The sequence below is a fragment of the Castor canadensis genome, chromosome 16 (assembly GCF_047511655.1).
Source record: "Castor canadensis chromosome 16, mCasCan1.hap1v2, whole genome shotgun sequence".
Taxonomy (NCBI): Eukaryota; Metazoa; Chordata; class Mammalia; order Rodentia; family Castoridae; genus Castor; species Castor canadensis.
This window is the reverse complement of record NC_133401.1, coordinates 68803841-68827925: the sequence shown is the minus strand read 5'-3', so window position 1 is coordinate 68827925 and position 24085 is coordinate 68803841. Positions and strand designations below refer to the sequence as shown.

Genomic DNA, 24085 nt, shown 5'->3' with positions numbered 1-24085 from the left:
ATGAAAATCCCATGAGGCACAGCCAGAAAGGTGCATCCAGCCCTGTAAAAAAAGCACCACAGCTGTTTCTCTTTTCCTTTTTTTTCCCTCCCAACAAGCAGAAGACAGAGCATCAATCAGAATCAAACTCTGCAACAACCTGCACCCCTAGCCCATGGAAAGCCTCCCTACGCTGTGCTGCACTGAAAAAAGTGTGCTGGTTACAAACTTGCTTCCATGAAACTGCGGAATAAACAGGTGACTATCACGCACTAAGCATGACTCTCCTACCCACAACCTGGGCAAACTGAACTTCCCTCCCAGCAAAACATTATTGTGCTTTTGTCACACAGACTTTGAAGCACACACATGAGTGGAACAAGAGGAAGAAGTCCACTGAGCAGCAGGGCTTCTCTTTAGCTGGGTCCTGGAAATGTATGGACTGTAGGAGTCACACACACTCTCCCACTACCCAGCCAGTCTGATGTCTCCAGGGTCCTAAGGTGGAAGATAGGTGAATAATTTTGTCACAAATAAGCTGTCTCCCTGAACTTAGCTGCCAGCCCACTTCACAACAATCGTCCCCATTGCAGAGAAAGTGAGATCACCAGGACTCATCTGCCACTTGGAATCTTTGCTGCTACCTGAAAGGTATGTGGCTTGTTCTCAACACCTATCTTAACCTCCACCTTTCAGAAATGAAAAGCAGAAAATGATGGTGGAAGGCTCTGGGGAGACCATACCCTGGGTGGTGTCATCTTAACAACTGAGCCTGGTGGCCAGATGGGGTGTTTCAAGTGTGGCTGAGGGCAGATACTCATTCAGGCTAGCTCCACTGGGAAGGCGGAATTCGGATGTGTTCCACTTTTCCCTCAGATGAAAAGGATTCATCCTTTGGAGGCTCGCCTTCTGAGGTGATTCATCTCCCTTAGAGACTAAGAAGGTCTCTTATGAGCCTATTGAAACCAAACCATGAGGCCAGTTTCCTTATGTGTCACTCATACTTGCTAATATTACTAATCACAATACTTGTGGTATAGGTAAGAGTAATAACTGGTGACTGCTGGAGGTCAAAGCACTGCAGCGGGTGCTGGGACAGGGGGAGGATGGGAAGGTAGAAAAACCCCATCTACCTCTTGGGACCTATGACTTAGGACAAAGGATAGAAGAATGCAAAAACACCAATTACACAGTTTGTAAAAATAGCAATGCAAAATATAATAACTTTAAAGAAAGATTCAAAAGCCAAGGGACTGGAAGTCAAGAGAACATGGGGTCATTTTAGGAATTGCAACAGGAAAGAATAGGAACAAGACAGGTGGGCAACAGGGAGAGCATGAGGGAAAGGAATGAAGAAAGAGAAAGAGGGACCATGAGAAATGGTCTTTCTGTGGGTGGAGATTGGCAGCATTTCAGTGTGCACAAGTCTTTATTCTGATCTGACTTCAGGAGTGAATGGCTCCAGGGCTCCTAGGACAGCAGGTATAATGTGGTTCCACCAGCACAGCTTTTAAACTAGAGAGTGAGGTAGGAAATAGCAGACTTCAGGCAGCAAGTGGGGAGGAAGGTGCTATTTAGGATATGAAGTGGCTGTCAGCCCCTCTGGAGCCACTGACTCTTCCCTTCAGGAAATTGCCTGACCATTGACCTTCAATTAAAAGCTTTCCAGGCAATGTCCTTGAGTGTGGAACAAAGAGACTAAGCATGTGTGCCTCCAGTTTGAGAAAGTGCTATTGACAAGGTCTTAGGAACACTATGGTTTAAATTGTTTTGTCTGTGAGATTTTAAAATTTGTTTTCCCTGGTGCTTGGTGAGTGGGTTTGTTGGTTGTGTGTCTGGATGACTTGTGACCCAGCCTCTTCTTTAGTGCATCTGTGAGGTGGTTGGTCAGGGTGAGCACTGGAGTTGAGGTCAGGTGGTTACTAACAACATCATGGTTATAGAATTGACCAGGGCTGGGTGTACACAGCCCTAACACACACAGAGGTGGCACGGGATCTGTATGGAAGAAGTACAGACAAAGACTCTGAAGCCAACAGCTTAGGTGGGAATCTCATTCTATAACCCACTAGTTGTGTATGCAAGAACAAGTCCCTTAGCTCCCTGTACCTCAGTTTCCTTATCCACAATTCACACTCATTAACAATAGTAGTAATAATACTTATGGCATAGTAAGTACTTGGTAGAGAGGAGTGCTAAATTTGTGTTAATATTTATTACTGTGGGCGTGTGTGTGTGTTTACAACCTCCTTTCCTCTAGCTTTAGTGATGGAAATCACATGGGTGTATAACAGAGAAGTAACTGTGAACCTCTAGCAAGTCGATATGCTGGAACACACTGCCCCAATTACTTGCCCTCTGGGAGATAGCAGCCTCCTGGTCTGGGATTAGAGCAAATGCTCAATTTTTGAGGCTACCTGACCCCCCAGACCCGGGGCATGTCTAATGCCCTATCACCCCCTATGGGAGAAGTCATCTTACCACCTAATACAAGCCTTGACTAATTCCTCAGAATGGGGCCTATCCAAATGGATTCATAAACCATCTGAGCCCCTCTTGTTTTGGAAGGCATTAGCTAGATGCTGATATGCTCTTGTGGCTCTGCCCTAGCAGGGATCTCATCTATGTCTAGCGTCTAGAAGAAAAGAACAAGGCACAAAAGGGAAGAAAAAGAAATAACAAGGAACATCAGAAAATGTGGCTTGGGCTTGGGTTCCTTCACTGTGGGTTAGGCCTGGCACAGACACACACATTCCTGCTATCAGCCACAAAGGGCCAGAGGTCAGATTGTTCTGCCAGAGCCTTGACCCCTGACCAAGCTGGTTATTTTGTGAATAATGATTCCAATAACTTCCAGCCATCTAAAACGCCAGGCTCCCTCCAGAAAGGTCTCAGACTTCCCCCATCTGAGGAATCCATCTCAGGCATGTCTGGATCCCAACATGTTCCTTTGCTTTCACCATGCCCCACCTCTGAATTTGAGCTCAGTGCTTCCATTACCTCAAATACTCATCTCTCAGACCTCTGACTCCCCACACACAATATTCTTGTCAATCTGGGTCCTTCCCAGCCCATGGGTCACTCAGAGAGAAATCCATCCTTCGTTTCCTTCTGATAGATGTTCTGTTGCATGACCCAACAACTCTTATATTTCTTCATTGGCACCTTACCAATGATATTGCTGACAGTGTAACTGGGTCTCTGTGGCTGCTGGACACCAGGGGGTCTGCAGAAGAATACCCATGGAGTAGGGATGATGGCGGCAGAAGGCAAAAGAGGAACTGAAGGGCGCTGGAGGGCAGGAACCCACTGCAGACCTTCTTCCTTGGCGTGTGTGGGAGGTGTTGCTGTGATAGAGTGAAAGGAGAGAGAGGCAGTGCTGGAAGAAAATGAAGAACAGATGTTTGGAAGGTGAAGGAAGAAGGAGGTGCTAAATTTATTTACAGAGTATTTTGCCAACCTTCAGAAGGCTTAGCAACCCTCTGTGTTGGCACTGGTTTCTTCCATTGTTCAAGCAAAGAGATTAAGGTTTATCTAGTTAAAAAGTGTGCCTAAAATCCTACAACTAACTGCAGGGGAAATATGAATTCAAAGATGCATTGATCACACCAGAATTGTTGACCACTAGACTGTGAGATATTACCACAGGACCCAAGGGGGCATTAGAGTTATAAGGATGGCATTTGTCGTGGTTGGGATTGGGTCCCCTTGGCCAGAGGTGGAAGAAGGGATGGTTAGATGGGATGACTCCATCACTGGGGCTGCAAAGATGCTGTAAACACAGAACAGTGATCAGCAACTGACCTCTGTAATCATCACCTGAGGTCTCAGGACTGCATGAAAGTGTCCCAGGATGCCATTGAAGTTGACAGGTGGCCACCAGGCATACACTCCTTTTCAGAAAGAACAGAACTCTGTGTTTGTTCCTCTGTTTTGTGGACCTGATGTTCCAGGACAAAGAGAAAGAAAAGCAAGTTTGGGTCATAGTGGTAAGGAAGGGAGAAAAAAATGCATCTGAGATTCTTCAGAGATTTCCCTTTGTTTGGGGAAGGTCACTAACTCTGGAGGAGGGTGATGCTGACCCCCCACACAATGTATGGCTGTATTCTTGGCTCTAAACAATACACACCTCCGAAGCTGCTTCCTCTGGGACCCTTTAGAAGTCCACTTGCAGCAATGTGAGTTTGAACAAGGTCAATGACAAGTGTCTCGAGGCAAAATTAGAAGCAGTTCTCATGTCTGGTCATGGTTTAAAAGAATCCAGGTACTGGCACTGGTAAGAAATTCAAAAATCAGGAGGAAATAATTGAGGCAACAATTGATCTCAGGCCTGATGGGCTGAGTCCAGCTGCCTGCCCCATGTTAAAGCAGCATTGCTTTATCCCTCTCTAGGTGGCTCTCTCTGCTGATGACAGATGGCAGATTTCCCAGTATCCCTGGAATTTTTGAAGCCAGGACTTCTTCCCAGCAGTCTCTTCTTCCTCACCCACCTTCTCCTCTTCCTTCAGCCTGAGGAAGCCATCTCAGGTAGTGTGTCTGATCTGCAGTCATATGCAATCCTGACAACCAGGATGTGAGTGTCTCAACTCTGCCCACATCCTCTGCCAGCTGCTAAAATACATAATGATTTCCATCCCAGTTGTTAAAGAGCCACTGCCCCTGAGCACCATCCAGCACCTTTGTGCTCTTCCACCCTTTTGCTAGTCCTCAGCATCCCTTGTACACTTCTCAGGAGCTTTCCTGGTAGGAACAGCAGAAAGAATGACAAAAGGGTACTAGGAAACTCTTTTTTGATCTGTATTTGTGCTGATGCAATTGGAAAAATATTTTTAATTCAATCTTCATAGCTTTTGAAGAGCAGGAGAGACATCTCCTCAGCATAGGTCTATCACAAAAGAAGCAACCAAAAGAGGCTGTAAATTAATTCTGCAAATGGATTAACTAATGTCTTAGACTGGGAACCAGAGATATCAGGGTGACTGAGGCATAGCCCAGGTCTTTAAGCAGCTCTTTGTCAAAGGAAAGGAATGGATGTGACATGAACAGCTGCAAGAAAACCATATCCAAAGACTTTGAGAACAGAGCGAAGCATAAATAAGAGCAATTCTCTTTCCCTGGAAAGCCAAGCACAGGAATAGAGAAGGGGTGCTGTTTGTGCTGAATGTGCAACCTTGTGAGATGCACATTCTCCAGGAAGTTGCCAGATAGAGGGAAAACTGAGGCAGGGTGTAGCCAGGGAGTCAGAAATCAGGTGTGTGGGAGAGACAGCTGAGGGTACCCTGGAAAAGGAAGAGGGTAGGAAGTTGTTGGGGATACAACCAGCGGAAAACCATGTGTCCCAAATGGCACAAAGAAAGATACCTATGATCTATGGGCAAAGTGAAAGATGACAAAGAATCTACCAGGGTTGAGTTCTAGGAACAGGTTTTGGCTGAACTTAGAACGAAGGAAACAGGACTAAAAGCAAAAAGGACTGGTTTAGGGAGAGCAGAGAGACCACATGGAGACACCGTGGAAGAAGAGAATGATTAAATGAAAGATCAACGTAAGTCTCAACAGCAGAAGGATCAGGAAACCCTTAAAGATTATTTATATATTTTTATTTTTATGGAAACTGTACACGTGTATTATTTTTTGAAAAAATAATTGGTAAATCTGACAAACAAAAATAGGAAATATCTACTCCCATGTGTTGGTGTCCCTCTTTCCATGTCTTTTTCTCTGCACACTTAGGCAAATATGCAAAATTTTACTCAAGATCCTGTGTGTATATTGTTTTTGATAATTGCTTTTTTTGGACAAATACTGCATTTCATTTCTGTCACAGCCACATTCACTCAGTCCCCCAAAGAACATTTGCACCCGATTGTGTCAAACCAATGACCAACCCAGCACTACACATTGTGTCTGACTGTAATGTTCCACGTTTTAACCTGTACTCACACTTTTGTCATGGCAGTTACTTCTTCAAGAAACCAGGTTGATTGTCTTCATAGACGCTTTCCTTTTGTCATTTGAATATTTTACTGTGGATGTCTGACTTGGAAAGATAAATATATATTTGAAGAGAGTTGATTTTGCCCCTTGTTCTGGCTTGTCTTCCTAGAGGAGGTAAAAGTAATAGGCCCTGGGGAGTCCATTTTGGCCCTCGTGGGAGAAGAAGTGGAGTTCCCGTGCAACCTGTCACCATACCAGGATGCTGAAAACATGGAGATCCGCTGGTTCCCCAGCCATGCCTCGGACGTAGTGCATCTCTACCAGGAGTGGCAGGAGCTCTTCGCCCAGCAGGTGGCGCGGTTCCAGAACAGGACCAAACTCATCACGGACGAGATAGCAGATGGCAGCGTGAGCTTGCACCTCCGCCGCGTGGTTCCCTCCGACGAGGGCCCCTACGGGTGCCGCTTTCTGTCTGGCGACTTCTCGGGTGAAGCCATCTGGGAGCTGGAGGTAGCAGGTGCGTGCCCTGGCCAAGCACCAGCAGAGGACAAGGAGAAAAGGGTTAGTTTGGACAGACATGCTTTGCTCAAGTAGGACTAGAATCATGGAGAATATCCCTAATTTAAAGGAAGAAAAAAAAGCACTATTAAAAAGGGAGCGATAGGTCCATTTTCAAATGAAAAAAAAGAAATACTTCACAAAAATACACAAGGACCCTTTATGAAAAGATGACCATTTTTACCCATAATGACAGAAAGACAAACTAAAGCTACATAAAGATGCATAATTTTTGCCTATCAAACTGGCAAAAAGGCAACAACAAAAAAAAAGGCTGGAGGCACGGAGTGGCAAGTCTGCTACTATCTTGTTGGTAAAGCTCCAAGTCCGGGGCAGGGATATTTGTGATAGCTAACAGGATTGCCTGTGCGTCTATTCCTGGACACAGCAATTCCCCCTCCAGGAATTCACCCTGAACAGATACCTCCAATATAAGAAAGGCTTTTGTGTAAACTTAATCTTTGTAGCATTATTTGTAATTGTAAATAACCACACATAGGAGCTGAGTGTAGTTCATAACACGTGGAGCAATCCACACTCTGCAGCTAGAAAAATGAGACGGAACCCAATGAACAAATGTGAAATGATTCTTAAGATGCATTACTAAGATTTAAAAAAAATCAAGATGAGAAAGAGGTTTGGTGGTATGTTTTTGTGTATAAAAAGAAGGAACATTGAAAAAAGAGGATAAACCAGAAACTAATGAAACTGGCTGCCTAAGGTGTGTGAATAAAAAGGATGAAGAAAGGCTCAAAATTTTCTTAATATGCATTATGTAGAGAATTGACAGTTAAACCATGTTAATAATCTTTTGCAAATTCAAAATATATAGCTTGGAGTGTAGCTCAGTGATAGACTACTTGCCTAGCATTCATGAGGCCATAGGTTCAATCCCCAGCACTGCAAAAAATAGATAGATAGATGATAGATAGATAGATAGATAGATAGATAGATAGATAGATAGAATGGGAAGACAAAGGAGTATATATACCAGGCATTTGAACTCTACTGAGAATCAAGAGAAGACAATTTAATGGAATCTGAGGTGGGTAATTCTTCATTCTAGGGAGCTACCCCTTGTATATTTCCCTTCCATAATATGTATAGCCCTTCTCCATGTTTCCAAACAACCCTCAGGGATAGTACTGCCCCTGAATACCAGTGCTAATCTAAGTTGTTATTTACTATCCATGGTTGGGGACTTCTAACCCACCCACATGAAGATCAGTCACAGTTCCCAATACAGTGACCTCAAATGGCTCAGATGGTGAATGGTGCCATGGATTTCTGGCATACCTTCCGGGAAGGAGCCTGATCTTTCTCACTCCTCCTGCCTCTCCCAGGATTTGGTTCAGACCCTTACATCTCCCTTGAGGGCTTCAAGGAAGGAGGCATTCAGCTGAGATGCAGCTCTAGTGGCTGGTACCCCAAGCCTACGGTCCAGTGGAGAGACCACCAGGGTCAGTGCCTGCCTCCAGAATCTGAAGCAATCGTCCAGAATGCCCAAGGCCTGTTCAGTCTTGAAACATCTGTGGTTGTCCAAAAGGGAGCCCATAACAACGTGTCCTCTTCCATCCAGAACTCCTTGCTCGTCCAGAAGAAAGAGTTTGTGGTGCAGATAGCAGGTCAGTAGGCCCTGGTTCACCATTATTATCCTTGTTTTCACATTCTCCATGTCCCATTTGGCCCAAAGGTGGTCAGTAAGGACACAATAATTCTGAGTCCCAACCTGGTGGGGCAAGTTGGCCTTGACATCTGAAAAGTCATCAAATCAGATATCAAGCGCTCACTAAGAATGCAGCTGACTACCCAAACAATAGATGGGCAAGACCCTAGAGAGACAAAAATACCATGCCAAAGGCCATACACTAAAACCCATAAACTCTAATCATTAGAGATCGTCATGAGAACCCATGTGTCCCTAATTTCATCCCTCAAACAATTACAAATAGAGCACTCACAATGTACCCCAAAACTCTACCCTCAGCCTCTCCTCAGAGTGGGCAAAATAGACAACAATACAATGAGTAAACCACATCATACCCTGGAAGGCAGAAGTAGCTGAAGAGAAAAACAAAGCAGAGAAGGGTGCCTGAGAGCAACAGGATATGTCTATGAATTATAAAAGGGTTACTGGGGGAAGTAGCTGTTTAGGCAAAGTTGAAGTTTAGGCTATTATTTAGCATCAAAATCTTATTAGGAGGCACCCAATGGACAGCCTTAATGTTCATAGCACTAAGTTGTTTTAAGAGTTGAATAAAATTCAACCTATGGGCCATTTCACATCGGTCTAAATCAATTATTGCATTATTAGACCAGAAAGAAATCTCTCCCTTTGGGTCAGGCATATCGAACCCACTGAGCATACATGGTCTCAAGATAAACAATAATTTGTCCTCATATTGGAGGACCTGGCAGCATCATTCATCACACACAGTTCATTCTATGGCCATCTGTGCTAGCTGTCTTTATCCAAAGGCAAAATTTAACATCTCATATCTCTATGTCAAACATATAGTAACAACTTGAAGCCAGGTAGAGATAAGAGTGTTTTGTTCTTAATGTTTGTATGTCAAAGAGATATCCGCTAAAAAAAACTGGGTTGCAAAACTGGCAAGAGGCTTGTTTAGGTGTCAAAATAATTTACCTATAGTCAAAGGAATAGAGAAAGAATTTATAAGTTCCCTAAAAGAAATGCTCTGAGAAAGGAGAAGGAAGGAATATCTCTTTTTGTATAAGGAAAATCCAGTTTTGTTTTTCTTTTTAGATTTGTGCATAAATCTAAATTTGTAGCCAGAGTTCTATGCCAAAGGCCTAACTCCCATATGCCAAAATGTCAGGTCTGGCCACTCACCCCAATACACCAAATAAAGAGAAGAATAGCGGTGAAGGACAGAGAAAGCAAAGTTATCAGGCGGCACAGGCACTCCATGAGACGAGGCAGAGCAAGCATTTCATCCCATCTTCAGGGTGCTGACATGCTCTTTGGGCTTAACTAGGGGTAGAAGCTGGGCAGAGGGCAAGAGGTATACATAATTAAGTGGTCCCAAGCAAAGTGTGGCCTGGCAGATAATTATCTCAGTTCTGGTTCTTCCAGAGATTCCTTGTCAGTGCTGTCATCACTTGCGGGGAGAAATCTGGTTCCTGATTATCACTCCTGCTCCAGAGTGAAGCCTCACCTTTGTAGTTAATTGCCCTCACTTAGGGGTGGTCTGTCCTTCAGGATCTGCATAGGTTCAGTCCCTTCTCATAAAGATGTTATCAATCAGTCTTGTCCTTCCTGGAACTCACAGTGATTGCACGAAAAGGACTCAGAGCAAAAAGAGACAAAATGAAAGCAGGGGTGGCAGGCTTTCATCTTGCTTTTAGTCAACTTTTGGGCCAAAGTGAGGAGTCAGGGCTTTTTAGCAAAAGCAGTTTCTGAGAACCTGTTATCATTGTTGTAAATTTATATTGCTTATTATTTATTAAGTTTGCATATAATTTTATATGTGTATGTTTTTGTATGTATATTCTCCTTTACAGAAGCTGTTAATCCATAGAGGGAAAGAGCACAGAGGCCTGAGGGGCTGGAACAGAGGGCCAAGGTTGAGGGCAACAGGTCAAGGAGGCATCAAACTCTGAAATCCTGAGTTTGTGCTGTGAAAACCATCTGTGGAGAAGGACAAATGCATTGTGGTTTAATGTCTTTGTAAGGTACAATGAAATGCAGTTCTAGAAAAACAAAACTAAAAAAAATAGAAGTAGACCACATATGCTAAGTGAAATAAGCCAGACACAAAAGGACAAAATACTGTATGGCTTCACTTACATGAAGTGCCTACAATAGTCAAATTTTTACAGACACATGAAGTGGAATAGTGGTGTTAGGGTGTGAGGAGAGAAGAATCAGTGTTCAGTGGATAAAGGGTTTCAGTTTGGGATGATGAAAAATTTCTGGAGATGGATGCTGATGACATCCATCAGCAATGTGGATGTTCTTAATACCCCTCAGCTGAACACTAGAAAAATGGTTAAGATGAGAGCTGAGAGTGTAGCTTAGGGGTACTGCACTGGCTTCAAATGCACAAGGTGCTGAGTTTGATTCCCAACACCTGAAACAAAGGGGTGGGGGACAGCTAAGGTGATAGGCTTGGTTTGTATAGATTACCACCATGTTTTAAAAGATAAAAATATTCTTTAAAGAGAGACTTTGGAGAGAAAAGTACCATTTAAAAACGGAATTATGAAATTGCCACAAGAGTTTCTAAAGGGTTACTGTCAGTTTTTGCTCTCCTCTCTTCATCTTCTGGCCACTGTCCACCTGAGCATTGGCCTTGGCCATATCCTACCTGGAGCAGATGCCCCCCCTAGGGATTTGGGGAGCAATCTTTAGCATGCTACTTCTTTGTTAGCACTTCTTCCAAAGGTGTGTTGAGAATGATGTAGAAACCAATTGCAAGAAGCAAAGAGACAACTTGTGGATTCCACAGCAGGGTAGAACAATTACTTCCTGCAGTTTACATCACTTTCTCCTTCCTCTGAGCAAGTTCAAGTTCACCACCATTCCACCTGATCCCACCAGAAGAGAAAGCCATGCAGCTGCTCTTACACTCAATTTACAATGACTCTAGTGGGCCCAGTAGGTTTAGTCAGCCAAACAAAGGACACTTGAAAGATTTTCCAGCACAGGGAGTCCAAGATAGTCTTGTTTCAGTGGTTAGCAGCACCTAAATGGAGACAACTCTCTGGGGGTATTTTCCAGACATATTTTTACTGGGACCTTCCCCCTGGAAGAAACCTTTCCTTGGGACCCTGGTGGCACTGCCACTCCTCCTGGCCCTCCTTTCATCGCTGGCCCTGTACTACATTCACAAGCAGCGGCAGTCCCAAGGTATGCATGCCCCTCAAGACTGGTTTTGCTCAGAGGAACATGGTGGAGGGGACATTGAGGGACACCCTGACAGGTACTGGACCCCAGAGTGGCTTATGGAAGCACCCTCCTGCCCTAGTTGGAATGGGACCAAGAAATGGGCATGGGAGGACATATAATCAATCTTCTCCTCTTTTTTCTTCCTTTCAGCAAAGCTAAAGAAGCAGGCAGAGAAGGACCAAGGTAAGTTGGAGTAGAGAAGCACTCTAAGCCCACATCCCTGAGCAGCGCAAAGCAAAGGAGGCTCTGGGTCACCAAAAAGAACCATTGAGCAGGAGGAAGGATTTAGGAGCAGGGCAAAGAGAGAGAATGGGACAGAAGTTTGCTCTTCCCCTTCCCTTCCTCCAATGAATTGTGTCCAGCCCAGACAGGGCACAGTGAGACTTCAGTGATCATGGATCTGTCCTACCTGAGATTCCTCTTTTCCTTTCTTTTCCAGGAAAACTGACTGCACAGCTTGGTAAGTTTGGGGTTTCCCCACCCACAGTGTAGGCTGCTAACCACTGGGATGGAAGGAGACCTTCCATGGTTTTAGGCTTCTTTTGGGGAGAAATGGATTGTACCCATTTAATTCTAAACCAAACCTTATAGGCTTCTCCTCTCCAAAGGGGCTGAAAAGACAATGGGTGGATACCCTTGTGGGTACACAGCTGCCAAAATCTGACTGGAGAACCTTTACACAGACTCTGCCAGCTCCTTTCCTGCAAATTACATGATTCAGTTAAAATTCTACCATTAAACGTTTGCTCCCTCTGGTTCATCTTCCTAGGATACACACCCTTTTCTTTTTAGTGCAAATGCCACTGGGAAGGGGGGCAGTCTTTTATTTGCACTAAGGTTTGAATACTTTATCAATTCACTTTTCCCCCCAGAGGAGCATATCAACTTGATATTATGGGGGGGGGGCATTTACAAAAGATGATGAGCAAACCCAGAAGAAGGGGAGATGGATAAGTCTCCATGGGTAGAAAGAAGACCTCAAGGACCAATATGTGGCTGTCCTAGAGAAACTCCAGACAAAACTGAAAGGGTTTCAATCTATCTAGCCCTGCAGGGGAAAACAAACAAAACTACTCTAATACCATGACTGTATTTAGTGTACAGTGTTAACTTTCCCAGGAACATTTGTTTTTACAGAGAAGAAAAAGTGGAGAGATGGAAAGAATGCATTGTAGTGACAAAAATTTCAGAGTCTTTGGCATCATTCCAGGGGACAACTGAGTGCGATGTCCTTCCAGCACTTGAAGTACTCGGTATATGACCCTGAGAGTTACACAGGGTTACACTTATTTTCCTGGACTTAATCAGGAGCTCCAACCCAGGAAAAGTTTGTGGTTTCAGGGTGAAGCATTAGCTTCTTCAAACCAGATCTGAGCATTGGGAAAAAACTCTTAGTAGCAAACCAGCTTGGTGCAGCTTTCTACCTCTGAATGACTAGGATGGGGCATCAGAATCCCGAATGTGGAATCCTGGCAAGTTGGAAACAAGGATGGGGTTTTGGTTAGCAGTGGTTTAAGACTAAGGAACCTCTTCAGTGACTTAGTAACCTAGGAAGAAGTTTGGAAGATGATTCCACTCATTGATGGTTTCTCTGTTTTGCTGATAGAGAAGCTTCAGACAGAGCTTGGTAAGTGACCCCTCTTAGAACTATTCCATCCTGGTTATCTCATGTCCCAACCAGGTATGAAGCCCAGGGTGGAGTACTGCTGGTTCCTTGGGTGGCTGGAGAAGGGTGGAAACAGCAGGGGTGGTGTAAAATGCGATGTGTGAACAGGGAAGCTGCAGTGTCCTGATGTTCTTATTCTGTTTTTCCTTTGCTATTTCAGACTGGAGAAGGAGTGAAGGCCAGGCTGGTGAGTGAAGCCTATTTCTCTCCCACTCTTTCTCATTATTATTCCTGACTGACCCATGATGGAGTTACATACCAGGAAGCCCATTATAAGTTGAAAATGTCCTGGTTGGAAATGCTTTTAATGAACCCAACTCTGGCAAACATAGCTCAGCAACACAGCACACTGTAGATTTCTGGTCAATTAACCATGTTATCTATCGTGTATGGTTGCCCAACATCTCCAAAGAATATCATACCATGTATCACTAGCCTGAAAAACAATTCACATTCAAAACTTGAAGTAGAGTTTCTATTGAACGCACATGTCTTTCACACCATTGTAATGTCAAAAAAACTGAATCACTAAGTCAAGCCACCATACACAAGGGACCATAGGAACATCGCAGCATGTTGATACTCACCCTGATTAACCTGCCACGCATCTGCCTCCATTCCAAGCCTGACTGCACATATTACTCTACATCACTTAATAGGGGCTAGACTCCAGTTTTACCTTTATGTTTATTTTTATATTGTTCCGAAGCCTAAAAATGCTGGAAACCATTGGTTCTTATCCTGGTTGCTGTCACAATCACCTGGTGTCTATATTCAAAGACTGCCTGTGGGTCTGGAGAGGCACATTATAATATATGTAAATATTTCTCTCCATAATTCCCGGTATTCCCCCAATAAGGCAAACAGTCTATTGTACATCTTTAGTATATATTCTTAAAAATGTGAATTCCTATTTTGCGTATACATTTTAGTCATGTAAATGACATGCACAGTCTCATGTTGCTTCTTGCTTTTTCCATGCATCTCATTTGAATATCTGTCCCATGTGAGCATCTGGTCTGTTTCTCTTTGCTGCAGAGCACTCCACTTTAGCCAGCTGCTCTCCTGGAGTAGACAACCAGGCTGCCTCTGACTCCCCACCACCTCAGACAGCATTGAATCCATAGCTTCAAATGTGTCCCTATCACCCTACATGGAGATGTTTCTGGGATGCATACACAGGAGGGGAATTGCTGGCCCATGGGGATTTGTCCACTAGTGGGACAGAGGGCTTTCAGAGTACCACCATCCTGCCATCAGCACTACATGGAGGTTCTGTGTGCACGCATCCAACGTGAGCTAGCTTTCTAAGTTTACAGCCAATAGGATAAATGATTGCTCAATGAGTACTAAAAAGTTTGAGCACCCCTCTATATTAGTTGGTTTTTGAGGCTTCCTCTTCTGAAAACCTCCAGTTCACAACTTTTGCCCATTTTTCTTAAGGGCTGCTGTCTTTTTCTTGATATGTGTGTGTGTGTGTGTGTGTGTGTGTGTGTGTGTGTGTGTGTGTGTTTGTTGTGTATGCCTGTATATATATATATATATATATATATATATGTGTGTGTGTGTGTGTGTATATATGTATATGTATATATTTCCCACATTGGTATTGTCAATTCCTTTTTCCATTATGTCATCTGGCATTAGTCTTTTCCAGGTTCCACTGCTGAAAAGAAATTATTAATTTTTTACCTGCTACAATGGCTCATGCCTATAATCCTATCTGTTCAGGAGGTGGAGATCAGGAGTATATTTCAAGGTCATCCTGGTTAAAAAGTTAGACCCCAAATCAATAATAAACTAGGCCTTGTGGTACATGCCTGTGATCCCAGCCAAGTGGAAGGCATAGATAGGAGGATCATGGCTGAGGCCAGCCCAGGCAAAGAGCACAAGACCCTATCTGAAAAATAACAAAAGAAAAATGGAGGGGGCACCAGGATCTGATGCAAGTAGTACAACACTTGCCTAGCAAGTGTGAGACCCTGAGTTCAAACCTCAGTAGTGCCAGAAAAAAAAAGAAGCTACTATTTTTTATAAAATCAAATTCAGGAAACGCTCACCTTATGGCTTGTGTTTTTGAAGTTTTGTTGAAGAAGATCTTTGTCACACATAAGTCACAAAGATATTCTCTTATATGTTCTTGTATTACTTTATATGTGTGTCAGTCAGCTTCCTGTTTCTATAACAAAATACATGAGATTATCAATTTATAATGAGGAAAGGTTTATTTCGGTTTCAATCTATGGTCACTTGGCCTTTGATTCCATGGTAAGGCAGTACATTGAGAGAGGAGTGAGAGCATCTGGTAAAGCAAGCTGTTCCCCTCATAATGGGGAAGCAATCATAGAAAGAGGAGAGATTGGGGTCCTAATCCACCCAAGGGCATGCTCCCTTATGGCTGGAAGTCTTCCAACGAGGCCCCGCCTCTTAAAGGTTCCACCACTTCCCAATACTGCCAAGCAGAGGACCAAGCTTTTGATACAAGGGCCTTTGAGGACATTCCAGACCCAAACTATAACAATATGTGTTATGTGTAGGTCTTTAACCTAAGAATTCTCCATTTTCTGGGTGGAAGAAGAAAATCCAGTGATTTTCCTCTGTTTAGTGAGACTGTTTCCCAAATGCTATCCAGGTGGAGATGGAGCCCTTAGTGTTCATTCAGTTCCCATGTCTAAATTGGTGTGTCCACTGGCCCAGCTACCACCTCATTCTTTGTTACTGCTATGGCTTTTATGGTATCTGAAAGGACAAGTCCTCCTTCCCCATTCTACTTCCTTTTTGAAGTTAATAAATATTCTTAAGATACAAATTACAGGATAAATTTATAAAGTTGTTTTAAAAATCCAAAAATAGATTTGCATCAGATTGTTTTGAATTTATAGATTAAGTTTGGGGAGAATCAAGATTTTACAGAATTGAGTTATTTCTATGCAAGAGTTACATATTTTTAAAGTTCTACTGGTTCATTCTGATGCAAAACCAGGGTTAAATGTGTAGAGCTCTGAAAAAAAACATCTTGTATTGCTTTTGGTCAACTCTTTGTTACAAAACAGAACAAGAGGAAACAAAATAGAAATCTCTTCACAATGGCTCATTAAGAAAGGAGACCCATTGTGGAAAGACAGAGTGACCAGAAGACATCTTGGAAGGAGCCATGTTCAGCTGGGCCTCGGACCAGTCAGAGAAATGGCTTCATTTCCAACTCCTGCTCTTCCTAGCACTACTTCAGTCTGCACACAGCTTTGTAGAACCCAGTGCTGATGCTAGGGCTTTACCCAACCCCAAATTCTCAGGAAAATGTCATCCTTCATGCGTTTTGAGCTGCCCTCAAGGTTCCAGAGTTGCCGACTCAGCTTTCTAAGCCTCTTTTTCCTCTGTGTTTGGTTTCAGAGTGGAGAGGAGCCCAACAATATGCAGGTAACTGAAGCTGAAAAACTGATTCCTAAGTTGGTTTGACTGGATCTTAAGTAGAAGGGATGACAAGAGCTGAGATTAAAGTCAGGTTTCTTCAGGAGCCACGACCAGGGCCTGGACACCAGACACACAGCACACTTGCATGTACACGAGACATGCAGCATGTGTACTCATGTATTCCTACTCACATGCACACACAAACATGCTCCCACACATAGCTTTCCAGGTTTGCCAGGTTCATTTCCTAATGGCAGGAAGCATGCTTCTTGGATCTATTTGCAAGGCAGAATGCAAAGTCTGGAAAGGGGATCTCAGATCATCTCATAGAAAGGATCCCCAGGCCAGACATGATGGCACACCTCTATAATCCCAGCATTCAAGAGGCTGAGGCATGAGGACACCAGGGAGGACATGGGGAGACACTAACTTAAAAAAACAAGAAGGAGGAGGGGAAAGGGGAGGGAGAGAATAAGAGAGAGAGGGAGGAGGGAAGGAAAGAGGTAGAAGGAGGGGAGGAGAAGGAAGAGAAGAAAGAAAAAAGGGAGGAGGAAAAGATAGAAGAAAGAGGAGGAGGAGGAAGGAGGGAGGAGGAGTAGTGGAAAGTGAGGGTAGGAAGGAGAGAAGAACAGAAGGAGGAGGCGGAGGCAGTGGTGATGGAATGAATGCATGGCACAGACTAGGTGATCTCCGATGTTCCTTTCAGTTTTAAAAATCCTGAAAGTGCCTGAAAGCCAGGCCCAGAGCTCATAGGGTGATCGCAAAGTCACTGAGTGGTAGGGCCAGCAGGAATAGGACCAGTCAGTAGCTCCTTTGTCTTGCACAGGGGCTCCATCCCATGAATCTACCTTATTTTCTGTCTGTTTTCTCTCATGATACCAAGAACAACATTCTTCTCACCACTTTCAAATGCAGAGGAGTGACTTGCATGCATGCCATTTGGGGAGAAAGACAAGGAAACTGGGTTTGCCAGAGTGGGGTGGAAGGTGACATTCCATGGATTGTTCCACCGGAAGAAACTAAAAGTTTGCTTTTTGGGGGTTACACAGGAGAGTCCCGGAATCTCCCTAGCTGGCACTAACCCTGTGCTTCTGCGTAGTGGACGTGACCCTGGATCCAGCCACCGCGCATCCCAGCCTGGAGGTCTCTGAGGATGGCAAGAGCGTGTGGTCGTGCCGGGGGTCACCGAGCCTGGCAGCCTGCGATCCTCAGCGGTTCTTGGGGCAGACGTGCGTGTTGAGCCGCGAGCGCTTTGTCACGGGCCGCCACTACTGGGAGGTGCACGTGGGCCGCCACAGCCGCTGGTTCCTGGGCGCGTGCCTGGCCGCTGTGCCGCGCGCGGAGCCCGCGCGCCTGAGCCCGGCCGCCGGCTACTGGGTGATGCGGCTGTGGAATGGCTGCGAGTACTTCGTGCTGGACCCGCAGCGCGTGGCACTCACCCTGCGCGTGCCGCCCCGCTGCGTGGGCATCTTCCTGGACTACGAGGCGGGAAAGCTGTCCTTCTTCAACGTGTCCGATGGCTCCCACATCTTCACCTTCACCGACTCCTTCTCAGGGACTCTCTGCCTGTATTTCAGGCCCCGAGCCCACGATGGCAGCGAACACCCGGATCCCCTGACTGTCTGCCACTTGCGGGTTAGAGAACGACCAGGACACCTGGTTGCAGCCCTTTGAGCCCTTGGATGCCGCTGTGCTCCTGTGGTGAGGCGCTTTCCTGGCCGCAGGGCTGGGTCCTGGGTATCAAGTCTTTGCTCTCCAGCTTCCCCAGAGCCAAGGAATGCAGGAACCAAAATGTCAGCAAAGCCTAAAGGGACAAAGAGAGGGACCTTTGCCAATGTAGATGTGTGCATATAATTTTCTTTAAGGAAAGAGACATTTCCAAAGCTCGTTTGTGTCCATGGTAGCATTCAGCAATTGAGTGAAAATACACTGATGTTGCTGATAGCCGGGATGCTCCCTGTGGGAAACTGGAAAGAAGTTGGAATGGCAGAAACGCTGTTGGACAGGATCAGAGTTCATTTGTATCGTCTTATTCGTTTCTATATATGTGCTAGCTCTACAAAATCTAGAAGTAATGACCTGATAGGCAATGGGTTCACAGTGGCTCAAATGCTAGTTGTAAATACCATTTCCTACTAAAATGAAGTTGGAGAAATAGCTGATTCTACACTGGGTCAAAGAAAGTCCAAAGCTTGAATTATCTTCTGCTATAAATATCAGTGCTCAGAAACTAATGGGTGAAAAAATAAGTTCAGATCTATTGTGCAAATAGTGACGATAGTTAATAATAATGTATTATATATTTGAAAATATCTGAGTAGATTTTTTTAATGTTCTCACCACAAAAATAGTATGTGAGATAATTCATGTTAGTTTGATTTAGCCACCCCACAATGTATACATATATCAGAGCATGTTATATACCATAAATATAATTTTGTCAATCAATATATATAAGTAAATACATATAAATATTTAAAAATAAAAGCACATATGCAAAAATCAAAAGTGTGTAGGTTCCCATTTGGAAAGGTTTCCCTGACCAATTATGGGGCAATTTGAATTTAAAAGCAGTAACAGTAATGGGGCTGGATGCTTGCCTTGCGTTGCCTTGCATGTTGAAAGCCCTGGGTTAGATCCCAAGCTCTGCGGGAGGGGAGGCAAGAAAGAATTATTACACAGAGATTTTTTAAAAATCCATGAGTTTGTATTGATATTTAAATTTCTTTTTTTAAAGAATAAACAGGAAGTTATTTTTTACAGATGGAGTCTAGCTAAAAGAAGTAAAAGGAAAAATAGAAAATGAAAAGCAACCAGCTTAACACCATGGAAATAATAGGAATAGACAAAAGTTGTCACCGGGTGAATGCATTTTGGAGAACAAGAACGTTCCACAGCCTTAACTTCTTTTAGATTTAAAGGAAAAAGGTTACCTTTGCAATGGCGATCTGCAAGATTGACCAAGTAATTAAATTTACAGCACCAGTGATGAGATATTAGTTTATGATGAAAATGAAGTAGGGACTCTATATTAAAATATTATGTAAAGTTAATTTTCTGAGTGAGAAATTGGTGCAGTGGTGATGCAGGAGAATGCTCGTTTCTTCACAAATATATGGTGAAACTTTTAGGGGTAAATTTCCACAATGTCTGCAACTGAATCTCAAATCCCTAGGCACTATATATATATATAAAGAGAGAGAGAGAGAGAGGGAGAGAGAGAGAGAGAGAGAGAGAGACAGAGAGACAGAGAGACAGAGAGAGAGACAGAGACAGAGACAAAGACAAAGAGAGCTTTGACTGTGGGTCCAGAGTCCAGGCAGGAAGGGAAGTTTAGTTTGCAGCTGAGCTAGTCTTTCCTCCTTTCCTCTTTCCTTTTCCTTTTCTTTTCCCCTTCATGAGACTGAGATTTCTATCAGTTTAGGGATGGGAATGGGATAGGGCAGAGGTTGACATGAGTGGGGCTCTGAGTTCAATCCCCAATATGGACAAAAATGAAAAGCAAATGCATGCTTAAGTATTAAAGGGAATGGGATGTGATGTTTTCGCCTTATTTTTTAATAATCCATTTAAAATATGGAAATAAGACTGGGGGTGTGGCTCACTGTTAGAGTGCTGGCCTCAATAGGTAAGGTCCTGGGTTTAATCTCCCACACTGCAAAGCAAATAAATAGCAGTATAAATGAAAATAATGATTGTTAAAATGCAGTGGTGTCTGATGTTTAGTATATGGCTTTCTGAAAAAAGATGAAGAGCATTTGCTGATTTTGGTAATGCAGATTCTTCTAGATGGTCACTTCCAAGCTTCAGATGAAACATTACTAAGAGCAGAGGTGGGAAGTGTCTTTGTCAGTGTGGGTTTCTATAGAAACCTTTATAGCCTTATAAGCTATAGAAATTTGTTTCTCAGAGCTCTGGAGTTGGAAGACAGAGATCAGGGCCAGCATGATCTGGGTCTGGAGAGGGCTGCTTCTAGATTATAGACTGCTCACTTGTCCTTGTATCCACACATGGTGGAAAGATCAATAGAGCCTCAGGGTACCCCTCTGATACTATTCACAAGGGATCAACCCTCGTGACCTAATTATCCTTCAAAATTTCACCTCCTAATTCTATTACATCCCAGTGGGGGTTAGGACTTCAACATATGAATTTGGGGGACATAAACATTCAGTTCACAACAGGAAGATTTACTCACGATGGGTTCTGATGACCCCAGCTGCAGCAACTGGGTTGTAATGCCACATAGGGTGTTTGGCCATCTATTGTGATTTGCTTCTCAACAAATAAAATAAGTATATAAGTAAGCTTCCAAAAATATACTTGGCCACCTGTTGGGATGTAGTTATTTCTTTTCTAGAACACGTAATACTCAGGCAAAGGAAGTTTTATTTTCTAGAATCATTTGCATTACTGTGCAAGTATTTTGGGGTCCTACTCAGAAGTGGTTTTTGATAACATTAAATTATATTTTTTATCCACAAACAGAAGAAGTGGGACTCTTTTCTCAAACAATATATAAAAGTCAACTCAAAATTGATTAAAGACTTAAACCTAAGACCTGAAGCCATAAAATTACTAGAAGAAAACAGAGAGGAATTACTCCATAACATTGGTCTTGGCAAGGCTCTTGCATATAACCCTAAAAGCATAAGAAATATTAACAAAAATAAATAAATATGATTGCCTCAAACAAAAAGCACAATAAAGAAAACAATAAAGTGAAGTGACAACTCATGAACTGGGAGAAAATATTTGCAAACCATACATATGATAACAGACTAATATAAAAACACATAGGGAATTCAAACAACTCAATAGCAACAAAACAAATAACCTAATCAAAAATGGGCAAAAGAATCCAGACACAGTGGTGCACTCCTGAAGTCCCAGCTTCTCAGGAGCCTGAAGCAGGAGGATCACTTAAACACAAGAACTGGAGTCTAACTTGTGCAACATAGCAAGACACTGTATCAAACAAACAAAATAACTTCAACAATGTATAAAAATTAGAATGAGTTGGGATTCTAATTCAGTGGCAGAGTTTGTGCTGAGCATGTGCGAGGCCCTGGGTTCAATCTCCAGCACCAATAAAGACTGTAAGGATAGGGATAAAGGTCAAAAGAACTAAATAGATACTTCTCAAAACAAATATAAATAGGCAACAGATATGAAAAAACTGTTTATCATCACTAATCATCACGAAAATGAAAATTAAATCCACTGTGAGAAATACCTCACACCTGTTAGAATGGCTATTATCCAAAAAGATGAAAGATAAGTCTTGGCCAGGGTATGGAAAAAAGGGAACCCTTGTGTACTATTGGTGGGACTATCAAAAACACCATGGAAATTCCTCAGAAAATTATAAAATAGGATTACCAAATCATCCAACCATTCCACTCCTGGGTATGTCCAAAGAAATTGAATCCAGGCGTTTGTGGCTCACACCTGTAATCCTAGCTACTCAGGAAGCAGAAATCAGGAGGATCTTGTTTTAAAGCCAACCCTGAGCAAATAGTTTGAGAGCCCCTACCTACCTCAAAAAAAATTTACAAAAAAGGGCTTGAGGAGTGGCTCAAGATGAAAGCTCTGAGTTCAAACCCTGGTACTGAAAAAAAGAAAGAAAGAAAGAAAAGAAATTGAAAGAGAGGTTGGAGGAATGGCTCAAGGGCTAAAAGCACCTTCCTAGCAAGCATGAGGCCCTGAGTTCAAACCCCAGTGCCACTAAAAAAAAAAAAAAGCATCCAAAGAAATTAAAAGAGACTCCTGCAATACCATGTTCATTGCATCAGTGCTTGCAGTAGCAAAGATGCAGAAGCAACCTGAATATGCATGAGCAGATGAATAAAAATGGTAGATATTATAAAGAGGGAAATTTTTGTTATTTGTGACAACACGGATAAACCTGGAAAACATCGTGCTAAGTGAAATATGTAGAATCTAAAACAGCTGAACTCATAGAAAGACAGTGGAGACAGTGGTTACCAGATGCTGTGAAGAGGTGTTTGGGGAAAAGGGACATTGATACAAAAGTTCAGTTTGAAGAAATAATCTTTACTAATCTGTCACACAGAATGATGACTATAATAAATAATAATGCATTGTATACATTTTAAATGTATTCCTTGGCCATATGTTATCATTATTCCTGTAGGGTCATTTTTATGTGTTAAGTAAAAAAGTAAGCACATAGCTGATACAAAAAAATTACATTTTTTAATAGTCAAAGGTTTCATCAGTCTATTTTAAATAATGGACAAGCCCAGTCAGTCATCAAGCTGAAATCTACACATTTTGGGAACTGTAAGAGCCATGCCAGAGGCCAGCCAGAGGCTCAACACTCACAGTAAGAACTCAAATTTCCTTCCAGTTAAATGCCCTAAACCCTCTGGCAAGTTTCTGAAAACAGGACACTGTATATTTAGTTCTCCCTATTGTTCACATTTCCCATAGAGCTACCTGCCAAAACTGGGAAAGGTAAACACAGTACAGCTGGGCTCTATCCACTCCACAGTCAACACTTTCTGTGTCTGTGGATCCCATATCTGTGGATTCAACTAAACAAGGATGGAAAATGTTCAAAAACATACTGAACATGTGGATTTTCTCCCTTGCAATCATTCCCTAAACAACACGGTGTAACTATTTACATGGCATTTCCATTGCATTAGGTATTCCAAGTAGTGTGGATGATATAAATTATGTAGGGAAATGTGTATTGGTTATATGACAGACTTTTACTGTAACTTCAGTACTAAGGCAAAAAGGAAATGACGCAGTCACAATACCCGTGCATCCTCCCCATTCCTCACTTCACTCAGCTTTGGCTTAAATCCTAACTCCAATTCACCACAACCAAGTAGGCTTCATCCCAGGGATGCAAGGGTGGTTAAACATATGAAAATCAATAAATGTAATAAGCCATATTAACAGAAGCAAAGACAAAAACCACTTGATTATCTCAATAGATGCAGAAAAAGCCTTTGATAAAATCCAACACCATTTCATGATAAAAGCTCTAAGAAAACTAGGAATAGAAGGAAAGTACCTCAACATTATAAGAGCTATACATGACAAACCTACAGCCAGCATTATACTTAATGGAGAAAAACTGAAAACATTCCCTCTAAAATCAGGAACTAGACAAAGATGCCCACTATCTCCACTCTTATTCAACATAGTACTGGAATTCCTAGCCAGAGCAATAAGGCAAGAAGAAGGAATAAAAGGAATACAAATAGGGAAAGAAACTGTCAAAATATCCCTATTTGCAGAGGATATGATACTATACCTTAAAGACCCAAAAAACTCTACTCAAAAGCTCCTAGACACCATCAATAGCTATAGCAAGGTAGCAGGATATAAAATCTACATAGAAAAATCATTAGCATTTCTATACACTAACAATGAGCAAACGGAAAAAGAATATATGGAAACATTTCCATTTACAATACCCTAAAAAAAAAACCAAATACCTAGGTGCAAACCTAACAAAGGATGTGAATGACCTCTACAAGGAAAACTATAAATTTTGAAGAAAGAGATTGAGGAAGACTATAAAAAGTACAGAGATCTCCCATGCTCATGGATTGGTACAATCAACATAGTAAAAATGTCTG

The 24085-nt window shown here is 42.8% G+C and overlaps 1 protein-coding gene across 1 annotated transcript; it reads left to right on the top strand.

Annotated features, from left to right (window-relative positions):
* The first annotated feature begins 520 nt into the window (after positions 1-520).
* Positions 521-18137, top strand: LOC109679417 (butyrophilin-like protein 9). The gene is made up of 11 exons (XM_074058651.1): positions 521-630; positions 4372-4506; positions 6086-6433; positions 7818-8099; positions 11219-11347; positions 11537-11569; positions 11826-11846; positions 12993-13013; positions 13213-13239; positions 16443-16469; positions 17563-18137. The coding sequence occupies exons 2-11, from the start codon at positions 4395-4397 to the stop codon at positions 18135-18137; spliced, it is 1575 nt and encodes a 524-aa protein (XP_073914752.1). The 5' UTR covers positions 521-630; positions 4372-4394.
* The last annotated feature ends 5948 nt before the right edge of the window (positions 18138-24085 follow it).

Coding starts and splice junctions, on each gene's coding strand:
- LOC109679417 (XM_074058651.1), top strand. CDS start 4,395: ATGGCAGATTTCCCAGTATCCCTGGAATTTTTGAAGCCAGGACTTCTT. Junction 4,507..6,085: donor GCCTGAGGAAGCCATCTCAG/GTAGTGTGTCTG, acceptor TTGTCTTCCTAG/AGGAGGTAAAAGTAATAGGC. Junction 6,434..7,817: donor CTGGGAGCTGGAGGTAGCAG/GTGCGTGCCCTG, acceptor TGCCTCTCCCAG/GATTTGGTTCAGACCCTTAC.